This window comes from Marmota marmota, unplaced genomic scaffold, assembly GCF_001458135.2.
Source record: "Marmota marmota marmota unplaced genomic scaffold, marMar, whole genome shotgun sequence".
Taxonomy (NCBI): Eukaryota; Metazoa; Chordata; class Mammalia; order Rodentia; family Sciuridae; genus Marmota; species Marmota marmota.
In genome coordinates this window covers 7,261,191-7,285,298 of record NW_025999880.1, presented here as the reverse complement: position 1 = coordinate 7,285,298, position 24,108 = coordinate 7,261,191, and the positions used below count along the sequence as shown (strand labels likewise).

At 37.4% G+C, this 24,108-nt stretch overlaps 1 protein-coding gene across 5 annotated transcripts in view; it reads right to left on the bottom strand.

The window, feature by feature from the left end:
* The window catches only part of Mmd (monocyte to macrophage differentiation associated), a 98,345-nt gene extending 74,237 nt beyond the window's left edge, over nucleotides 1-24,108 (bottom strand). The window contains exons 1-7 of one of the 5 annotated variants that reach the window (XM_048788647.1): nucleotides 23,955-24,108; nucleotides 19,722-19,799; nucleotides 17,084-17,165; nucleotides 14,326-14,486; nucleotides 11,168-11,242; nucleotides 9,478-9,579; nucleotides 7,659-7,728 (exon numbers count right to left, since the gene is read on the bottom strand). In XM_048788647.1, coding sequence (XP_048644604.1) covers nucleotides 7,659-7,728; nucleotides 9,478-9,579; nucleotides 11,168-11,242; nucleotides 14,326-14,486; nucleotides 17,084-17,161 — 486 coding nt within the window. In that variant the 5' untranslated portion in view covers nucleotides 17,162-17,165; nucleotides 19,722-19,799; nucleotides 23,955-24,108. Of the gene's footprint in view, nucleotides 1-7,658; nucleotides 7,729-9,477; nucleotides 9,580-11,167; nucleotides 11,243-14,325; nucleotides 14,487-17,083; nucleotides 17,166-19,721; nucleotides 19,800-23,239; nucleotides 23,372-23,954 lie in introns of those variants that run through there. The other 4 variants (XM_015495446.2, XM_048788660.1, XM_048788652.1 and 1 more) reach the window with 4 other exon arrangements.

Sequence of the window (24,108 nt, the reverse complement as noted above, 5' to 3'; positions counted from 1 at the left end):
TTTCTCTTTAATTCTCTCATTGTGATGAATTTAAATGACTAATTTTAAGTGATGTATCAATCTTGCATTCCCAGAATAAATCTAACTTGATTATAATGCATTATTCTTTTAATATATTGATAAATCAAATTTACAAATATTCTGTTGAAATTTTTTCCTCTTTCATAAAGTTTTCTTTTCCTGTAATGTCTTTGTCAGTTTAGCATTAGGGTGATACCAGCCTTATTTCTACCTTAACTATTTGTTAGAATGTGTCAGTGAAGTTATCAAGACCTAGGGTTTTCATTATAGAAAGGGTATAATTATAGATTTAATTTCTTTAAAGATGAAGTAGGCTAGTCAGATCTTTCGTTTCTTCTTGATTGTGTTATGGGACATACTGCCTTTTAATAAATTTGTCCATTTCATCTATATTCACTGGTACTATATTTAGTGGTATACAGTTGTATACAATATCTCCTTATTTTGCTTTTAATATTTATAGGATCTATGTTGATATTCCCTAATTTGTTCCTTACAACATTATGTTTTCTCTATTTCTTTATCCATCTAAGAAATAGAGATATCAAAATATTACCAATTATAATCTTTTCAAAGAAACTACATTGGTTTCATTAATTTTCTATATTTGATAATTCATTTTCTATCTTACTAATTTCCATTCTCTATTTTTTCTTTTCTTTCTTTTTTTACTGCTGGTTATTTTGAGGTTAACTTACTCTTTCTCTGGAGCTTAAGGTAGAACCTTAGATCAATAATTCTAAAACTTTCTTCTTTTCTAATTGGGTTCATCAGAAACACAGCCAATAGAACATGCATGTATGCTTATATGTGTGTACTGATTTATTGTAAGGAACTGGCATATGTAATTATGGAGGCAGCAAGTCTGAATTCTGCAGGCTTGGTTGGCAGGCTGGAGACCCAAGGGAGAGTTGATGTAGCCCACAACCAAAGGAAATCTAGAGGCAAAGTCTTTCCTAGGGACCTCAGACTTTTTCCCTAAGCCCTTTGATTGATTGGCTGAAGCCTACCTACTTTATGGAGAATAGTTTTTTACTCAGTGTCTACTGAGTTAAATGTTAATCTCAACTAAAAAGTACCTTCCCAGCAACTAGACTGATACTAGACAAGCATCTGGGTACAACAGCCTAGCCAAATTGACAGATAAAAGCAACCATCACACCATCACAAGCAACTGAAGCAGCACAGGTCCTCACCAGTGCTGATTAGGCTGCTTACCACCAAGTGTTAGATTGCCTTTTCATTATTACTCAGTTCAAATACCCATGGGTTTATTTACAAATATTTGGGGATTTTCTGTATCTTTTCTGCTACATGATTTCAATTCTTTGATATTCACTGAGGATTATTTTATGGCCTAATATATTATCTATTTTGATTAAAAAAATTTGTACTGCCAGATTGGGTGGAGTATTCTGACATGCCAATTAGGTTAACTTGTTGATTATGTTGCTCAAACGTTCTGTCCCTATTACTACTTTAGTTCATGTGTTTAATGAATTACTTGTTATTGAGAAAGGAGTATTACAATCTCCAACTGCAACTTTGGGTTTGTTTCTGCCTTACTTCTGGTAAGATTTTGTTCCACGTATTTTGAAGCTCTATTGTTAACCTACATACCCACTTAGGATTGTTATGTCTCCTTAAAATGAACTGTGTTGTTATAAAGTGCTCCTCTTAAACTGGTAATACTCTTCATCTTGATATCTACTTTGTCTAATATAATATAACCACTTCCACTTTCTCATGATTAGTCTTTCACAAGGTATCTTCTCCTTTCTTTTACTTTTAAACTATCTTCATATTTTAAAATGTGTTGCATGTAAAACACACATATCTGAGTTTTGCTATATTTAAATCTGGTCTGAAAATCTTTGCTTTTTAATTTGAATTTTCATTTAACTGTTGCTATATATAATATACACAATTATTGACATGGCTGTACTTCAGCCTCTCATCTTACTATTTGATTTCTGTTCGGTTTCATCCATTCTTGGTTACCACTTTTCTTTTATCCTGGCTTCTGCTAGATTAAACTGAGTAAGTCTGGTATTCCATTTTACCTTTTCTCTTGATACTTAGCTACAGACCTATTTACTGGGTCTTGGTTGCTGTTGGTGGCTGTTCTATAGATTACAAAATGCATTCTAAACTTATCCCAATACATCTTTATTATTACATCCACTTCCACACAAGATCAAAACTCATACAGCAGTACACTTCCTTTTCTCCATCCCTCCCTTAGTTGTCATTTAGTTTACCTCAAAATGTTACAACCCCTCACTTACCTTTGGCTGATTTTATGATTTTCTCTATTTTCTCCCCTCATGGTTGTTTTTTAGTGATTTGACTAATGTGCCCAAGTGTAGTTCTCATGTTTATCCTGCTTGGCTTTGCAAATCTGTGGGTTGATTTCATCACATTTGAGAAAATTTCAACTATTATTTCTATTATGCTTCCTTAAGCCACTCATTATTATCCAACATTTACTAAGGTTCTGTTCAATCACTTCTTTTTCCTCTTGCTCTCTGGTCTGAGTAGTTTCTACTGACCTGGATTCAAGTTCACCAACTTTTTCTTCTACAGTAAGCAATCTATTGTTAAACCTCTCCAATAATGTTGTTTTTCTCAAGACAGCACAGTGTTTATGTCTAGAATTTCTATTTGGTTTCCTTTTTATAGTCTCCTTTTATTTTCTGAGATTCCTCATCTGTGTACTCATTATGTTGTAATGTCCTTGAAAATTTCTACATCTCTGTCATCTTTGGATCTGTTTCTCTTGATCTGATTTCCTTAAGTATGTGTGATTTTCCTGTTTCTTACCTACCTGGTAGTATTTATCTAGATGGTGGATACCAAATTGTTAATGAGTGTAGATTTTGTTGATTTCCTTGGAAGATAGTTGAGACTTGTTCTAGCAGACAGTTTTATTTCCTGAATGATCACTTTTACTTTTTCAAGGTTTGTTCAGGAGCATTGTTATGGTAGGTCTAGAGTAGTACTCAATCTAGGGCTACTATAGCTCTGTTCCTAAGCTGTGGCTTTGGCAGGGTCAGCTGAATGCTTGTGATGTTCACGGTGATCTCTCCACTCAGGGCTGATTGAAACTCCATGTTTCCCAGCACTGTGCACTTTCTGGAATTTCCATTTATCTCATGACCTTCAAAAAGTTATTCTAGGTAAGGGCTGGCAGAGTTTTGCCCGGCACATATTCAGCTTGACAGTTGGTCAAGGAAACTCTTTTGCAGATTTCTGGAGCTTCTCTCAGCAGGCCCCACCTTCCAGTTCCCTGCCCCCAAATGCAGCTTTCTCTGCAGCCTGAAATGCCAACTTCTGCTTCTTATGCCCAGACTGCTGCTCTCTGGGCTCCACTTCCTTTTATTGCTATTTGGAAGGTATCCAGGGAAACAAGCGGGGAGAATTCAAAGCTCTTCTCTCAAGGATCACGGTTCTATATGTCTGTGCAATGCCAAAAACCAGTTGCTTTCATTCTTTTGTAGTTCTCTATGGCCAAAGGGTTACATCTGATATTCATGACTGACTGGAACCAAAGAATTTGAGTCCTCACTCACACTGTGCCTTTGTTGGTTCAAATGACTTATATGGTCCTTTCTGCCTACCTCTACAGCATTATCACAAAACTATGCCACCTATACCACCACATATATGTGCACAATCAAGACACCCTGCATGTTCCTAACAACAAACCATTTTCAATTCTTCAAAAATGCTGAAGCTTCTTCCCCCAGTCCAGGCTTCCTTCATTTTGTTCTCTCTATCTATAACCCTTGCCTCATCTCTTGGCTTCTACTTATCTTTTCAAATCAGCTCAAATATCTCTGTTATTTCTCTCTTGAGTTCACACAGCAGTCTCAACCTTCCCTAATCAAAGACATTATAAAATTTCATTATAGCTTCTTACTGAATATGAATTATATTTGCCTGCTGGATTCTAAGATATATGAGGGCAGTGTGGGGATTATCCTGTTTGATTATCAAACTTTAGTCACCTACTATTGAAACACTTATGAAAATACCAATTAAAGATTTGGGCTAGGAAAAGTACTGGATAAACCTGTTCTTATAATACCCAGAGGGAATTTACTTGAAATTCTACTCTAATAATTAGTAACCTATCTACATAGACTTTGCTTATATTGCTCTGGGTGTCCTGAGTTGCCCTCTAACTATATGGCCGCCTGGCCAATTTAGTCATTTGCTTCCCTCCGTTTAAAAATTCTCTGTTGCCAACTAAAATACATGTATTTTTTTGGTGGTAGGTAATTATTAAAGCCATCATAAAACTCATACCTCAAAGAAACATATTTTGTTAGATTTTCCTAAGACATATTACCAGAAAAAACAGAACCACATTTTAATTCCTATAGATATTTTTGTGACCAAGGTAAGCACTGTATATAGTAAGGTGCTTATAATGTGCCTGTGATCTTAGGAGTAAAATTACAGGTACACTTATTCTAACCATTGCAGGCTTGGAAGAGAGTTCAAACTAAACATATCGGGGTCTCTTTAATCAATGTCATGGCTAATGGCAAAAATGTACAGCATAAGTCACTGTAGTATTTGAGCTAAAGGCACAAAAAATTAGTTGGATTAAACTATAAGCAATGATATCAAAGTGACAGATATGCATTGATTTCTCAACAGAAATTCTATGTGAAAAGAATTCAAAATATATATGCAACTGACTACTAAAGGTAATGTAATACTTCTCCCCATGAAAGTTCCCAAAAGATATTTTCAAACAAAGTTAAAACAAAAACAAAAACGAAAAAACCCACATCCCTTGGAAAGAGAAATATTATCACTTAAAAACAAACAAAACATTAAAAAAGCATTCACCATGATCAAGTTGGTTTCAGGAATACAAGGTTGCATGCCACACTTGCAAATCAATGAGTGTAATACAGTACATGAATAAAATCGAGGATAAGAACCATATGATCATCTCAATATATGCAGGACAAGCCTGTGTTAAAGCTTAACATCCCTTCATGATAAAATTCCTGAATAAATCAGGCACAGAAGGATCCTAACTCAACATAATAAGGACAACATGTGACAAACCCATGGCCAATATCATACTAAGTGGGGAAACTGAAAGCATTTCTTCTAAGATCCAAGAAAGTCCACCTTCACCCTTATTTGATATAATACTAGAAGTTTTAGCCAGAACAATTAGACAAGAGAATGAAATAAAAGGTACACAATTAAGGAACAGGAAAGTCAAATTATCCCTATTTGCTAATGATTCTATATATAGAAAATACTTGCACTGAAAGACTTTTAGACCTGATAAAGAATTTCAGTAAAATATCAGGATATGAAAATCAACATACAAAAATCAATACTCTTATTATACACCAATAATGAAGTTACTAAGAAAGAAATCAGAAAGAAGTCCCATACATATTAGCCATACACAAAATAACCCTTGGAATAAACCCAATCAAGGATGTGAAAAACCTTTACATCGAATATTGCAAAACACTGAATAAAGATACTGAAGGAGATACTAAAAGATGGAAAGACCACCCACATTCTTGGACTGGAGAATCAATATTGTTGAAATGGTCATTCTACCCAAAGTGATCTACAGATTTAGTGCAATCCCCATCAAAATACCAATGACATTCTTCATAGAATAAACCTAAAAATCCACATGGAAACACAAAAGACCCAGAATAGCCAGAGCAACCCTGAGCAAAGAGAGCAATGCTGAAGGATTTATAATACATGATTTCAAAACACACTACAGAGCCATAGTAACAAAAAACAGCATGTTATTCACATAAAGATAGATATGTAGACCAAGAGAAGAAAATCAAGAACCCAGAAATAAATCCATGCATAGTCAACCAACTGATTCTTGACAAAGGTGCCAAAAACTCACGCTGAATAAAGGACAGTCTCTTCAACAAATGATCTGAGAAAATCAGATACCCACAAGCAGAAGATTGAAACTAGATCACTATCTCTCACCCTGTACAATAATCAACTCAAAATAGACCCCAAACTTTAATGTAAGGCCCAAAACTTTAAAACTACTAGGAAAAAAAAAAAAACAGAAGGGAAGCACTTCATGATATTGGCACAAGTGATGATTTTTTGGGTAGAATTCCAAAGCTCAGGAAAAAAAAAAAAAAAAAACAAGAACCAAAGTGATTATATCAAATTTTAGCTTTAGCACAACTAAGGAGACACTCAAGTATAGACACAACCTAGAGACTGCAAGAAAATCTTTACCAGCTATTCACCTGACTGGATTAATATCTAGATTAATATAAAGAACAAAAAAATTTAACAACAAAAAACAAGTAATCTAATTTAAAAAATGGGCAAGTGACCTGAATTTATTTCTCAAAAAAAAAGTACAAATGGCCAATAAACATGAAAAAAATGTTCAACATCTTTGGCCATCAGGGAAATGCAAATCAAAACTACACTAAGATTCCACTGAACCCTTAGTTAGAAAGGATATTATCAAAAAAATAAAAACTACTGGCAATGATGTAGACAAAAAGGAACTCACATACTGTTGTTGGTAGGAATGTTAAGTTAGTATAGTCCCTGTGGAAAATAGTATGGAAGTTCCTCAAAAAACTAAAAACAGAACTATCATATGATCCAGTTATACCGCTTCTGGGTATAACTGGATCTGAAGGAAATGAAATCAGCATAAAAAAAAAAAGACACCTGTATTATATCCATGTTTATTATAGCACTATTTAGAACAGCTAGGACACAGAATCAACCTAGATGCTGTCAACAGATGAATGGAAAACAAATATGGTGTGTGTGTGTATGTATATATATACATATATATATACGCACAATGGAGTATTATTCAATCATAAAAAAGAATGAAATCCTATCATTTACAGGAAAATGGATGGAACTGGAGAACATGTTGAGTGAAATAAGTCAGGGACTATTAGGGGCTAGGAAGGGGGACACATTGGGGGTTGGAGGGAAGTGAAGAGAAATGGGAGACTGAGAAAAGGTGAAAGGGACAGTAGACATAATCAATGGATGATATATACATGTATGGAAATGTCACAGTGAAACCCATTAATTTGTACCATTTATACATATTAATTAAAAAAGTGAAAGACAAAATAAGAGCAAAGGGATCTAAAGAATATCCAAACTACTGAAGAAAATGGCCTTTTAAGGTCCTTCTAATTCTTGAGATTTTAGAAGTCAGTTGTTTATATTTTCTTCAAAGAAACCTCAAAATTTACCCTCTTCCATAGATTCAGGGTTAAGAAGCTAAATAGTTCAAAAAGAAATATAATGACATACTTCTTTGGGACAAGAGTAAGGTAAATGGTGGGATCAAAAACAGAAAAGAAACAAATAAATACTGAAGATATCAAAAGAAGAAAAACACATCTAAATACATAGCTTCTCCAAGCCTCAGAGAGGACTGAGTGCTAGTGTCCAGCACACTTCATTATTTATTTATTTTTCCTTTTAATCTGTAGTTAAGAGACATGCAGTAGTTAAAAAAACACAAACACACAAGGAAAACCACTATGTATCATATTTATAATCATATTACAAGCACCAGAAATTTAAAAGGAAATAACTAAAATTGTGAACTCTTTTCTTACCATTGACGTCACCACCAAGGCAGGAGAAAATCCCATTGTGAGATAGAAGAAGAGCTCAACCACTTTATACCTGTAAAAAAAGAGAAATGCTTTTGAATTTAAGCATTTCTTTGTTACATAGAACATTAACATAAAAGATTTTCCTTTTTTATTTTAAAAGAGAAGTGTAAACTTTTTACTACTTAAGTGATATATATCCCTCAGAAGAAGACCACTAGGCCTCTAACATACTATCAGGGAGTAACAATGACCTAGCATTTCCTCTAGGATTGAAAAGGCAGCAAACATTACATGCTACTTAGAACACGTGTCAAAAGTTACCACATTGAATTCAATCCACCTTACATCTTTCCCTTTCCAACCTCAGACTGTCTGTCTTCATTACCATCCACACTTAAGAGAACATCAAACTATGAAGGCAGATGGGGATGCAGTTTGGGACCTGGTTTATCAAGGGCAAAGAAACAACAGCCCTAAGGAAAGAGATGCATTTTGTCTGTGTCTTCATTTTGTATTTGTACAAACTCCAATTCTCTAGCCTAATAATTATCAGATTAGGCTACAGAATACCTGAAAATTCCAAGGAACTCAATGTATTAAAATTCAACTTACATGTCTATCTAATCATAAAAGACTGGAGTCTCTTCAAAGGCAGGGACTGAGTTTATTTATGTTTGGATCTACAGGGCCTAGAACAGTGCTGGATGCAACTTAAGTGCTCAATAATGTCTGCCAAACTAAATGGTCAAGGGCGATTCACTTCGTTCTTAGTGTTTAATACTCAAAACCTGTTGTAAAGTAACCGTATCAGGAGAAGAAGGAGCTTGGCAGTTTGGTGTACACCAGAAGGCCTTCCTTCTTTTACTTCCTATTTTATCTGAGTACATGACTTAAGGGTTTGAGCCCAAGAAGCAAAGTGTACCCTTGGATTTATATATATCACATATACCCACTTGGCACTGCTAATTATGGTCAAAAGAGATTTTGAGTGAATTTCAAAATCAGAGAGACATTAATGAGAAGTACCACTTTCTCCTGAAAGGAAAAAATAAGACAATACTCTCTGACAAACACAAATTATATTCTGAAAGCCCTTCTGTCAACCATGGAGATAAAGAATTTAATAAACTGTAAATTAAATAACAATGATATCATGGTTATGAGCTTCTCAAATTCAAGCATCTTAGATAATAAAAAGAGTTATGGATCAGGAACTGGAACACCTGGGTCCTAATTTCCAGTGAGTCACTTATGACAGATTTCAATAAGCCTTTCTTTTTATATTGTTCAATACTTGTGACTATGAGCTCTAAATAAGGAACTGTAAAGTGTGCCCCAAGGCCATAATAGTAAGAGTTTAGATATCTTTCCAAATGGCCCTTTTTTTATGGAAGCCTATTTGGAACACCCAGTAGGTTCCTATGTTGGTAGATATTGTGCTGGGCACTTAATATCTGTTACCTTCAATCTTCATAGAAACCTTACAAAAGGCTATTTTTCTTACCTCAAGACTGTAAATTACAGAGGACAAGGCTAGTTGGCCTTAGAATGACAAATGAGGTCCCACTGATTCCAAAATACTTGGCCATATTGTCCCTCATCCACATCATATCATACACATGTCATTCATATCTTTCCATGGCAATCTATTCACCAATAATGAATACCAAATGGTTCTAAAGATTTATTAAAAACAATATAGTCTATTTATGTATTTCTACTATTTTGAAGTACAAATATAAAGGAAATTGTATTGAAATGCAGGTAAAATTTAGGCAGTTAATTTTAAAATTATCAAATGTAAATTATTTTCTCTTACTTTTCATGGTAGAGAAATACATAAATGGTTCCTCCAGCTGCCATGAGCCAGATAAACCAACGCATATGAGATGCCAGGGGTCCAAGTTCACGGAGATTTAACCTACAAATGTAAACATGACAACAAAGAACAGAAGGGATAAATGAAGGAGATTCACAGAACTTGTGTTTTCCTCTAGTCACTGAAAAGTGAGAAAATAATTAGGATAAGAGCAGGAAGAGAAGGTATCAGAACAATAAGGAGGCAGCTGGGCAATTTGGGTAAAATTAATAACTTAAAAAAGATAAAATTCTCAGTTAACCTTTAAGATCTAAAATAAGTTCTAGCATGATTTAAAAAGAGAACCAACTAAGAACAGACAAGCAGAAGTGAGTCCCAGCACACCTGTCATGCCTGAATTTGCCTAGGAGTGCAGACTGGGGTAAAGGATACTTGTCTTTTTATTTCTGAGCATGTTTTGGGGAGTGGATTGCTTACAAAGCTTAATGAGAAACCTGAACAAATTTCTGAGCCAGAATCACATACCCATAGCAGATACCTAATACACAGACAACATGTCTCCATTACCTAGCTCTCTGCCAAGATGAAACATGAGAAGAATTATCCCAACATGTGTGATGGAAGATATTCTGTTAGAATTTAACTGTGGACAATTGTGAGGTCTGAATTTTAAAATGTTGTGAGTTCATCTGTAATAGTATCATATTAAGAATATGAAAAAAAAATGCTCTAATTGGCTATGACTATAAAATTAATATTTTCAATTGGAAAAGGTGCACTTGCAAAGCTGAACTAAATGTGAATAAACTGCCTATTTTGATACCTGATTCCTCAGCTCATACTTAATTTTTTTTTATTTATTTACTTATTTTAAATTGAAATGTACTTCACAAAAGCATTCAAGAAGTCTCACTCCAATATGAATCAGACCTATAATTTAGTAAGATGTATTGGGGAGAGCTAGCACTTATTTTTATACTAACAGATAATTATGCTTCTTTGGAACAAGTGAGGCTACATTAGCCAGAATCTAGAAGTCTGCTTTTCTAATGACTATAGCAATTGATGGCATAATAAGAACTTCTGAGTGTTTAAAATTGAACCATGTTTTGATAAGGGAAAACTAATGTTTCTTTAATTATGTGCTTCAAAGCAACATAAGATTGCATTTGATCTGTACCAACAGGAAAGTAAGATCAAGAAAATGGAAGAGAATACGAGATATTTTAAATAGTTAAAACTAATTTGGCTAGTTCACTTACTCAGATAGCAAAGAAATGAGAATGTGCTGCATAAATCTCAAAAGGAAGCTTGCTTTTCTCATATGTATTTACAGCACTGTTTGAACAATTCAAGTTCTGAAAAGCAGCAGAGGAATATGGAAAGAATATAGAGGGCAAAGTTTATATGTTTAAAAATGAACATGCTACCTACAATTAAGTTCATAGCATTCACATCCTCTTAGACAATTCAATTCTCAGATATTCATTCTAAACAGCAATATTTCTCATTTTAAAACTACAATCTGATGCAAGTAATCAAATAGGAAAAAATGCATATATTTATGTCCTTCAGGGGGAAATGGAATGTATGCATGAGAGCCGGGGGCAGGGAGAGGGGGAATAGAAGAAAGGAGAAATGAGGAATTCTAATCATAAAAATATTGCCTTCAAGAATAGTTTTATCTTACCATGGAGCATAAGATGCTGCAATGAAGAAATAAATAACCATTCTATCACACATGTGAAAACAATGCTCCACTGTCCTGGTAAGGAAGAAAACACAAGTTAGCCACATTAAAAAAAAAAAAAATGTTTAGACTGAAAGTATGGGTTATCACTTCACTATGTTGCGATTTCCATTCCTGTTCTAGTCTCTCACGACATTTATAACTTGCTCTTCAAGCCACTTTTTTTTTTTTTTTTTAATATTATGAAGCCACAAATAAAAAGCTTTATATTGACTTTCAGGTTGTTCACACAATACATATTCTTACCATGTACAAGACAGAAATAGAGCCCCATGATAATTAGGAAGTCTAAAGTGATTAAAAGAAATGAAATCTGTCTTTTCTGATATTGTCCGTTTCTTTTAGAGCCTATCTAATAGAGAAATGAAATTCCTTGACAGCAGATCACCTCCTAGTTCTTCCCACAGCACAGGGCATGAGGTCCTGATGTTCAGCAAACACTCCCTGAACTTAGGCTAGACTCTTCGTATCTGTTTAGAATGTCTTTTAAAAAGCTTTCATTTTTAAATACCCCAGAGTAGACAAGAGGATGTAATAAAGGCAATGCAGTAATTTAGGAAAAGCCATAACAAAAACACAAAACATTCTATTTGCTACAAGAGGATGGCCACTCAGATTTCTAAGCAAGTTCCTCTTTCCAAAATCGAAGTCAGGAAATGTATGCACCAAGATCTGCCTCATGGAGGTCTACTCAAAATGGCTTAAGCAGAATCTGTCCTTTACTGAGGTGATTTAAAAGTATAAATGCACAACATCACTTGGATCTCTCTTCAGTGTGCAGGAGGTTCTAATGACAACCTGATGGAGCACTAGCATTAGGCTTGACCTCCCCCTACACAGTATTGACCCAACAGACTGATCAGCACTTGTGTTAGTGAAGTGAGAATACATTTGTGAGGAGGAATAGTTTTTAGTTTAGTGGCGGGAAGCTACAACTTACCCCCAGTGTAACTCAGGTCACAGATCTAAAGAAGCAAGAACTAGATCAATGCTTCTCAAATTTGACTACTATGTATTACAATCATCCAGGGAGCTTTAAATTGTAGCCATGGACTCCAGCCCAGACAATTCTACTTTAAAGCTAGAAATGTGATAGAGGGTCCAAGGAAAGGGAGTATCTGTTTTGAAACTTTTTTTTTTTTTTCATTTTCCCTAACCTTCTGGAATGACTGCAACTCCTAGCAAGGTTCGGGACCTTTTTTATTCTGCTTTCTAGATTGTCAAGACATTGTTAGAATAGGGAGCCACAACTGGAACTTAATCAAGTTCTATCACCCACTTCTCTCTCACTATTCTCACAAGTAAAATGAAAGTAATTTCTTTCTTACATAGAATGTGAAGCGTTAAATGTGATAATGTAGGCCATGAAAATATTTAGCACATAGTAGCACCTAGCACATATTAATACTTCCCTTCTCTTTTCCACTGAAATTAAGGCATTATTTGGATATTTAAAATATTTAATGCAGAGCAAAAATCTAAATGTGGCTTTTGATTCTACCAGTGCTACATCAAGGTTCAAGAGAGTCTGGTTTCGTTACACTTTCCTTGTCCCTGGCAAGGAGGCCCTGAATATTGAATTAGGCATCTACAACTCTTTATTGATTCAGAAATCTAGACATCAAAGCCAAGTCTGCTGAGGCAACCACAAGCATTGGAATATGCCAAGATGATAATGAAGTGCTCTGCTTCCAGACTGGCCTCTGCGACAGTGTGCCCTGAGGAGCCAGGGTGGGTACTTTTGTGGTTGTCTTATGAGCATGTTCCAAAGAACCCTTGAAATTCAATGCTGTGGTTTTATTTTAAGCCCAGGGAACTGTCACCTTATAGGAAAGGGTAGCAGACAGCAAACTATATGCAGTATTATGAAGGATATGGAAAAAGAAAAAAAAAAAGTGCTTAGGAGTCAAAGGTCTTGGGATGATCCAATTCTGCTGGTTTCACTGAGCTAGACAAGTCAGGTTACTTCTTTAAGTCTCAGTTTGCCCAACTAAAATTAAGGAGTTTGGATTAGATGATCTCTAAATATCCTTCCAGCTCTGTTACTCTCAATTCTACTTGTGACAAAATCAGTAATCATCTCCAAAATCCTGCTTGTAAATGAAACATCTTTTCAATACTAGATTTTTGAATATTTCAAGATTATTTTTTGAAATTCTATAAAACCAAAAAGTACTTTCAAGTATTACTTTAAATCTCTCTCAGACTGCTCTGAATCCTTCTTTTTCAAGAAAAAAAACTTACCCTCTTGGGTTTAATCTACTAAAAAGCTATTTCACAAGCAACCCACCCCCATCTGAATGTTCTGTTCCTTCTAAAGTTGCTCAAATGATTCCTTTATGTTTCTGTCTTCTTCTTGTTGGTAGGCCAATGGCCACAGCAACGTTTGCAAAGTGCCTGACAGCTAACAATAGCAAAATACTTAAATGCTGATTGAATGCTATACATGGAACTTCTTTCTAAAACCTCAACTTCATGAAATGGTAAACCAAACTGTCATATATCTCCTTACATCACATAGTCCTATGGTATTTTGTAATTTTCCAATCATTTTCATATATATTATCTTATTCATCTATCACAATAACTTGTGAGTCAGGTATTATAACTCTCATTTTAGCAGTGAAGAAACTGAAGCTCCTTGAGGTCAAGTGACTTACCCAAGATTAAGGGGCAGGACTGGGACTCAAAACCCACTTGCTGACTCCAAAGTCAATGTGCTTTGTCACTAACCCATGGCTATTGCTTCTTACAGTAAGTATCCTTGGTGTGCTAGATAGAATTACAAAATTGCTCTAAGGATTATAAGTTGTTAAGTCTCGGGGAACCAGTGAGTTATTATTTGTGGTTATTAGCAAAGGCTTGCTTTCTTAGATGCTAAGAGGGAGAGGAATCCTCGAGCTCTGTCCAACCCAAAGAAAGTGTTCTGATTACAGAACAGCACTTTTTTAGACCCTCCAACATCTACTGCTGCCCTCCTGCAACAAGAAGATGTCCACTCTTTGCCCCATGTGACTAAAAACATGCCAGTTTGGGAGGATGACAATACACAGAGTCAACTAGTTTGGCCTATTTAAATAGCATTTTATCCACTGTACCTTAAGTGACTCTTTTTCCATGATACAATGTGAAATACTGTGGAAACGATGAAGAGGGCACAAAGGCCCATCCCATAAATCCATGCTGTTATCTTTTCCCAGCAGTCATCAGACAACCGATGGAGGAGGGCACTGCCCACAATGGCCGGAACAATGAGGAACTGGAGGAAAGGTAATGAGAAGTAAACATCCTAACCATCATGAAAATAAGACTTTTGCTAAAAATAGAGGCTTAGCAAAATAATTTTCTAAGAAACATTTTCCTTTCTTGAATAATCATGAGAGCACAATGAAGTGGTTAGCTGTTACACGGGAAGCACACTGTTCCCAGGGACTGTGCCATCCAAGGTGTACACCAATAGGCAGGCAAAGATGCAACATTACTCAACTGTTGCAAAATAGATGTTCTTTATCCTGATTTCATTAAAGAAGGGCACATTTCATTCTACTCTCTAATCTGATTTGGAGTAGGTATTTAAAATATTCAAATACACTAGGTACGTTGGTGCATGCCTTTAATCCCAGCAACTCAGGAGGCTGAGGCCCCAGTTCAAGGCCAGCCTGGACAATTTAAAAAAGTAAAAATAAAAAGGGCTGAGGATGCAGCTCATTGGCAGAACACCCCTAGGTTCAATCAGTACTTCAAAATATAAATAAAATAAAATAAATACAATGTTCAAATGCCTAGCATATGCCTAGATTTTTCATGGAGGTCCAGATTTTAAAATATTCTGTTCTATTGCCCCCATGGACTACTGAAATTCCAATGTTTCAGTAAAGGGTCAATGAATGAATCAAGTCAATGACTAATATTATGCATACAACACCACACACACACACAAAATCAATTATTCAAGTCATGTCCTGATTTTTAATTTGAATCTTTCATTCTATCCATTTGGGAGTTACTGCAGAATGACAGTAATTTTGCAGCATTTCATTTTTAATACTTTTGTTTTTAAGTAAACAAGAACAATCCGCTTTTAAGGCTCAACTACTCAAAAAATTTTAAGAAGCCAGAATCTTAGAATTTTGATCTCTGTGAGGAAGAAAAGGGGAGGAAAGGAGAAATACCAGGAAATCATATTGACCAAATAATATTGTTACATCATGTGCATGTATGAATATGTAACAACAAATCCCACCATTGTGTATAATTATAATGCATGAATAAAAAATATGGAAAAACAGAGAGGAAAAAAAAAACAAAGAATTTTACTCTATGCTAATCTAGTTATATGAGTGTAGCTGTGACTAGTAAGCATTTTATAATACAAAAACTCCCAGAAATTCCCAAACACTTTATTAATTATTAAAATAAGCACACCTAATAAAGAACAAATATTTTGGCAATCTTTTTGTCTTTTTTGGTCTTGTCTTTTTTGGTCCCCAACATCTACTGTTGCCTTCCTGCAACAGAATGTGAAATCTTGAGAGTTGGGACTGGTACAAATTTTCAGATGCCAAAGATTTTATTGGCCCAGAGCAAAATTAGAATAAGGGCAACAACATAAAGATGCTCATAAACAAAGTTACTTGATTTAAAGAAACATCCATTGAGACATGAGCATTTTACTTTTTATGTTAAAGCGTCCTCTCTTTAATAAAATGATGACAAGAGAAGGTTGTTCTTTAATCTGTTTTAGACACTCCACTGGTTTCTGAAATCCAATTATCTGTATATTAAGATTACATTTTCTGTTCTAAAGACAATATGAGGTTTTGTCAGTTTTTCTTTAATTTCAGCTTACATAAGTGTTTCTTCACTTGTGACATATTCATAAGTATAAGGATTTTTAGGTCTGTTCTAAATAAGTATTATTCCTAAAGGTGAGCTGTATATCTCAATACCCAGACCATTACACTGTACCAGCACTATCTATGATAATTAAAGTAGCTGCTTGTAAACACTTGTCATTAGAGAAATCATTTGGCCATTTTCTATATTGCATTTCTAGACTATCTCCCAGCCACTGTTTTCCCCTCAAAAGCCTCACAAAATGCAACTTGCAAAAGGAATAATAAATCAAAGATAAAATGAAATTTATAATGACATAAGAAAAAGACAACTATGTGACATTAACAGAAAACTATGGAAATATATACATACCCACAAATACTGCATGCACACACAGAAGAAATGTATCAAAGTGTTAAAGTTTGTTTCTGAGTCATTTTGTTTTTAAAATATTTTTCAGTATTTTTAGAGTTTCTTATACTGCGTATATTTTGCTCTTTTAAAGGAAAAAATTAAAAGCTCAGTGATCATATCCTGCTTTGTCTTCAGCAATACAGAATATCGCTCTGAGAAATAGTGGTCACTGTGGAGGTGGATGTAGGTGCATCATTTCACTGAGTAAAAAAAGCACCTTTTTTTGAACAAATTGTGAACTCTTTTTGCCAAATGAGCATGGCTGGATTGTCTTGAAAAGGCAATTCCAGGGGTGAAAGTCTTCATAACCAAGGTGTGTTTTTGGCTGTCCTATAACTAGGAGATTTACTTATTACTATTCTTTTAAAGATGATTTTACTGGGAAAAGTAAGTTGAGGATAGAGCAGACAGCAGGTTAGAATATACAAAGCATTCTCCATGTCCACACAGTTTCTGGTGAACAAGACCCACTGCTGATTTCTGGGTAGCTAAGGTCACAGAGGTAGGTAAACCCAACTAATCATGCCAAGGTTATTAGAGCTAATTACCCTTCCTCCCACCAGAACCCTATGGGCAGAACAGCAATAACAGAAAACATGTACTCACTGCATGTGTGTAACAGTTAGCAGCATGTTCATAGCAAGTTGGTTTGTAGCGGCCATTGGCTGGAGCCCGATGGTTCATGAAACTATAGAAACAAAAAGCCATCATGTGAATAAAGCTTAAAGCAAAGGAAAGAACAAGGAGGTAAGCCTGCAATGACTGTTCACCTATTCTAAATGAAGAGGTCACTGGTGAAAATACATAGTTACAGGAAGAAAATCAGAAGCCATTAAAAAAATGTAAACTGGGATAATACCAACGATAGTAAAGCAAATACCCAGGTCTACTGAATGAAGTTTTCTTTTAGTTTACTCAAAAGATAAACCTTCTACCAACCAAAACAAACAGAAACCATATTCAACACTTCAACTGGTACCCCTAATGAGCCAAAAAAAAGTCATAACCAAATGGTAAATATTAATAGAAAAAAAAAGCCAAGGGAATTTTTCTGGACTTTAGTTGTTGTCATTAAATGAAAAGATATATGTTGTATTTGAAAGGTTTCTGTTTTCTCTCCCAGAATGTATACAGCTTTATATATGCAGATCTTTATAAAGCTTACATCCCACAATTAAAGGCTTGCCCAACTAGTTTCCCCATATTGTGTTACCTGTTCCGGCAGCAGACAGCTTAAATGATACCTGGCTTCCTCTAGGCCACCTAAACAAGCAGGTATATTTTCACCTTCATTCTTCCTGAATTAAAGGAGTTTGCTTCAAAAACCAAACACATGACTAGTACCTGATATCCTGGATATAAAATTTACATATCTCACAAATTAGCATATGGATGTAAATATTAAAACCTGTTACCAATACAGATACATGCTGGAATTCCATGCTTCCTGTGTACCCCGACACTATCATAATCAGCAACAGAATGAAAACCTAAATACACAAGACCAAGAGATGACAGTGTTCATCTATTTCAGTGTGCAGATGAGGATGCCCCTAAATCTGCACTCACCCAGGTTTCATGGTGGATCCAGGATTAGTCTGACCACTCCCAGGAGGAGAAAAAAAAGTTGTCTGAACAAAGAAGTAGATGCAAAGCAGAAAGAAAGAGGGGTCAAAGAGCCCTGGGCAGCACTTAGGTCTCAGAGGTCAACAGGTTTCATACAATAAAATTATCCTTTTGTATGAGCTAGTTTGGAGGAGGGGAAAAATTTTTGCCACTAACAAGTTTTGACTAGTCACACATTATTTGTTGACATGATGAAAACCCAGATCAGGCTGACCAAATGGCAGAGCCATATTGCCAAAAACTGGCTAAAACATGGTAGTAAGCCATTCTAAACAGGGCCCAGTTGGTGATCAAAAGACTGGCCAATATTTTCTCCCTGATTAAGAAGGGCCTTAAGTCCTTAAATCAAATAAATAAAAACCAAATGGCAGTTCTGTCAACCCCATACACACAGTTCAGGTGGAATATCTACTATGGGATGAATTTGGGACAGTGAAGATCTTGAACCATCAATGGGTTAGATATTTAATTAGTAAACTATCTACTTATTGATGTAGTCCACCTGTGACTTGAAAACTATTTTTAAAGTCTATAGCAAGTAGCTTCTGAATTTATCCAAACTATTCTCACACATAGAGAAATGATTTCAAGCAATCATCTTTTCTCCCATGATAATTCTTTAAATAATATTGCTAATTTCCTAAGGGATGACAGTGTTGCTATACAGCTCTTATTAGTAAAAAGAAAAATAATTACGCTCTTGGGAAGAATGCTTTCAGTGTCTGAAGCATTGAAGGACCTACCACATCATTACCCTGAGACATAACAACAGAGCTACAAGTAGCACAGCCTAGTGGGAATTTCAATGGGTAAAAAGTGAGGCTCCAAAATGGCTGAAGTTAGATTAAATTGAAAATGCTCCATGTAGGGTGCAGTAAGTAGGATCTGTCTACCCACCAACAGGCTGCAGCCTAAGATAGCAATTTATATCTCTGGCAGCCCAATCTAAAAATAGACAGGCCATTACACAGCATCAGGGATAGATTTTCACATTTTTCTCCTATAAGCAAAGAAGCTGGTGGCCATGTTTTTGGCAGCGTGGTCCCTGCTCACCTGGAAAAATTCAGGTTAAAAATAAAGTAGGAAATCGTAGAGAAAAAAAGCCCCTGTCTAGTGACTTAAGGGAGTCTCTTTTGATGGACAGGGACAAGATTAGGGCAATAAGGAAAAGTAAGAAGCAAGTATCTTGAGAGCATTTCACTGTCTGGGGCTCAGAGGGATAGACAGCACAATTGTTCTGCTAGAAAATTTTAATAGAATTTTTCCATTTCTCTCTGATCTACCAGCATGCCATCAAGCCTCCTCCACAGTGTTCTGAAGAAATTACTTCTAAGACCTAAATGGAAAAGCAGATGTAAAGTGCAAATAAACTCCCACACATGTGCCTAATCTCTTCCTCCAAAAAAGAACAGAGAAAGGTTCAAGTGTTATGGAGAATAGGCACCCATTTACAGAAGACATCTGTGTTAAGGTAGAGTAACCTAATGGTTACCCAGTGCTCAGAAAAGGGTAACCAGCATGCTGGGAAGGGTCTGAGGGAAGGTGATTTAGTCACAGGGATGGGAACCACACTTAATACATTATTATTTAAGTAGGGGTTTTTAATTCATTGCCTTACTTTGTCTTTCAACATTCTCTCTTGCCTCCTCCTTGCCCAGTGTCCTTATGTGGCCATCCCATGTGACAGAATGCAAAACTACAGAGGGAAAGAACAATTAGGGATCCTGGAACAAACCTTAGCAATCCACCAGCAGATCTCAGAGGCCCATGATCAAATCCCACAAGCTGTCTTTGATTCCTCTGTGTTCCTTTCTCCAAGTGCAACATCATTACCTTCAAAATACATTCCAGGTCAGTACTTCTCTCTACAACTCCACAATTCCTACCTTAAATCAAGACACCAACATCTGAAGTCTGTGAAAATACAGCCTCTTAACTGGCCTTGCTGCCTGTCCTCACCCAGACTCTCTTCTTTAATACAGCAACCACAGAGTCTAACCCGCAGATCACATCACAACCCTATCCCAACTTAAAACCTACTTTTTGGTAACACTATATCATGTCCCTGGTCCACAAGCCCCGGGCAGTGTAGTTTTCACTTCTCCAATCTCCAGGTACTCCCTTCCTGCAGCTACACCCTCCAGCTACAACACCTTTCTGTTCTTTCAACAGGTCAAGGTCTTGTCTGCCTCAGGGCACTGGTTGTTTATTTCTGCAGGAAAACTCTTCCCCAGCAGGCTCAGTTCTCTTCTCATCCTTCAAGCTTAGCTCAGATGTCACCTGCTCAGAGATTTTTCCAGACCTTCCTACCTAAAGTGTCACTTCAGCCCTTCTCAACAACCACAGACTTTATCATAATTCGTAAGATTTTTTAAAACTTGTTTTTCATTTCATCTTTCCCCACTGTGGCATCAATCCCATGAAGGCTGTCTTGTTCACCATGTCATTTCCAATCCCAAGGACAATGCCCAGCTTATTAATGAAGTTTAATTAAAAAAATGCTCAATGAATAAATGAATAGAAAGACATTTCAACTACTGCTCAACTATTTTAACACAATTTAGTTTTCCTGGGGGTTCAGAAGGTTCTGTAAGAGAAATAGGCAGTTCTACAGTCAATGCAACTTGGAATCTCAAAAAATGAAAACTCAAAGATCGAGACAACAGATCCTCCAAGGGCCCCTTCAACATCACTTAGGCCAATCCTGGGCACAGCACCTTATTATTTATTAGCTTCCCTTTGGAACTGAGCATAATTGTTCAGGAAGTGTATAATGCCAATGCGACTTCATTATTAAATAAAGGGAGAAGGCATACCTAAGGAGACCACCCCAATCCTATGATTCAATGCTCTAAAAACATGCAAAACAGGCACCCATGGAAGACTTCTAACACTGCAAGATAAGATACTTTCCCATATATTCAATCTTGAAGCTAACCATTGTTCACAAGGCTGGGATGAGGAAGAGAACATCCATATCCTCAGAGACGTCGTGGTGTGGACACAGAAAAAGGATGAGCTATCCACAAGGGTGGTAGGGAGAGAGACACAAAACTGATCTCCTGGGTCTGCCCCTTCTTAACTGTGCCTATAGGCAAGTTCCCTGTTGTTCTTTAAACCTATTTGTTCTTTTATTAAGTGGGTATAAAATTCTGTCTTCAAGGGTTATAGTTGATGAGATGGGTAAACTATAAGTACCCAGACAGTGCCTTGGCACCAACAGGCACTCAATTAATGTTAGCAGTTATTATCATTAGTCAGATGTTGTGAATGGGGAGGAATGACTATATATGTATGATTTGGCATACTTGGATTCTCAACTGGTAAATCAATAAAATAAGCAAGAAAATATTGTGTCCCACTGTAATCTTTCACATCCTCAGTTTTTTGAGAAACCACAATTGCATAAATCCCTCCAGTTAGGATAGCAGTCTGTTTCCTTACAGCCCTCCTTCATAGGAATGGCAGAACTCTGGATGCTGACCCAAAGCCACAATAACCACCAAGTTTCATTTTGAACAAAGCAGCAAGGTGTTCTTGTAATTTAGGCATAGCTACAAACTGTGGCCTAATGAAATGTCTTTACTGCAATCCAGTGCTTTTCAATTGGGTCTAAATGATCTATCAGGAAAAAGAGCAAACTATTTGAAAGACAGCATGTCCCTCCCTACAATTCCTGTGTAATTTACGTACCTGCAACTATAGTGAATCCTCAGAAAGATGTGTAATGAACACAGCTTCCAGAAAATGTAGACTAGTATTCTCAACATTTTAATGTGTAAACCACAAAAATCAGGACTTTCCAGTTATATTACCTTTTATTTGCAAGTTTTATTTTCAAGTTCAAATTGATGCTTACAAATAGCTTTCCAATCTAGCCTATCATAAACAAGAAATTACAGAATCACTCAATTCTTCAATCAAAATCAATGTAGATCTAGATGTCATAAAGAAACTGTTAATATCCACAGTGCACAATAATATGCATCTGCTGAGAAAATTACTATCTATACTACACCAAAAGAAAATGCCTGTATTTTCAACTTTTAAATGGATAGAAGAATCTAAAATCACATTACAGTGATGCTAATAAAAACTAGACAGATTACTGTCCAGCAAAAAGAAGGTAGTGCAATCAGCTGAGAAGGCAGGATCCTAAGTGAAATTGGTTGGGCTTTTTTTTCCCTTTCATTTCTTTTAGGACTGTTTGAATGTTTTTGCAACAAAAAATAAAACAGGCTTTTTTGTTCTTTCTTTAAAATAGAAGAATTCAAAGGGGCAACAGAGAAATACAAACTTAATCAAATAGGGAAGGGGTAGTTTCACAGAATAGAGCCACTGTTCTCTGAAAACAGGAAGAACACAGATGTGCAGACAAGTAAAACCAAATCAAACAAACCACATGCATAGAGCTTCACAAAGCATGCCTGAACCACTGTTACATTCTCCCTTATCCCCTACAGTCCCCAATTCTGATATAAGGTTTTAAAGCCAGAACACTTTCGTTCCCTTTTGCCCTTAGAAACATTGATATGAAGTTCCCATTTGGGAAATGGTGCCAGGCTTTGTACACCCTGAGTGATGAGCAATATTCAAAAGCCAAATCTTCAAGTTGGTCCCCTTCCTGATGGCACAGACTACCACAACTCATGGCGGGGGCGGGGGTTGTTGGCTCCTTTACCTTTTGGGACTAGGAAAAGAACAAGATAAGTATAATGCGTAAGTCGGCAGTGAAGGAAGATACTGGAAGCAAGAAAAAGGTGCACTTGAAAATTGTAAAATTAAGGCAGTGCCTAAAAACTCAACAATAACCTCTTTGGAAGATTTCAGGTATGTCTTATTTTAAGTTCCCCATCACAGCCTGCTAAGCTAGCTGGCTGGTGGTGAAGGTTTGGGAATAGGGATGGCTGCCTTGTTCAGACAAAGGGATGGAGAGTTACTACAAACACAGGAGGGGTGAACTTTCACCCACTTAAACGAAACAGAAAAGCCCAGAGCTTCCTCTGGGAACTACGGGCCAGCGGCCTCCATCCACTGCTGTAGGGCAGAGACCAGCAGAAGTGAAGGCCGCGGTGCGCACCCCCCACCTCTCGCGGTCTGCGTCCCCACCAGCTCTTCTGTGAAGAAGCAGCCGACCTGCCTTCCGGTGGCGCCTCCTGGGTTCCTCCTCCTCTTGGTTTCCCAACCCAAGCGTCTCAACAGCAGGTCTCTGCACTCGAAAGCTCTGCACTTGCTCCTTCGCTGAGCCCAAAATAGCATGGCTCTGGCACTCTTAAGCCTGACAACGAGCGAGGCCCCGACATGGTCAGAGAAGGCTGGGCCGGATGAGCATGCCTCAGTTTCCCTGTTGCTGGGGCCATTCACAGACAAAGCATCCAAACCGCCCAGGCCACTCTCCCCCGCTTTACAACACGTCAGGACTCAGTAGCAACCCTCATTCCGTGCGCCCCGGGAGACCCCAACCCGGGGGTAAAAGGATGGAGGCCAAAGCCTGGGCGGGAGGACTCGGGGGGCGGCACTGAGGCTGGGGCTCGGGTCCTCAGGGCTAGCAAGAGCTCTACTTGGATGGGGATCCGGCGGGCAAAACCAGTGAATTCCTGGGAACCAGGGCAAGAGCGGGCTCCGGATGCGCAGATCGCGAGGGGCCACCCAGGTCAGGCGCCAGCTCCGCGGAGGAAGGGGATCGCACAGGGACAGAAGGGCAGGGAATCCCTTGGGAGCCGGACCAAGCCAGGGCGCTGGATCCACCGGGATGCACCCAGGTGAGGAGCCAGGACCCACGCGCGAAGGGGCGGAATGTGGGGACCCGTTCCCAGCACCAGCGGCGCGGCGGGCGCGCCAGCCTTCTCACCGCTGGAAACGATTCTTGAACCACATTGATCCTCCGCTCCTCCTCGGGGGCCGGGAGCTCCGTCTCGTCAGCACCGGCGGCGGGGCGCGCGGCCCTCATGGGCTTGGGCTGCTCCAGAGGCCGCCTGCGTGCCCGGTGGAGCCGCTGGGCCGGA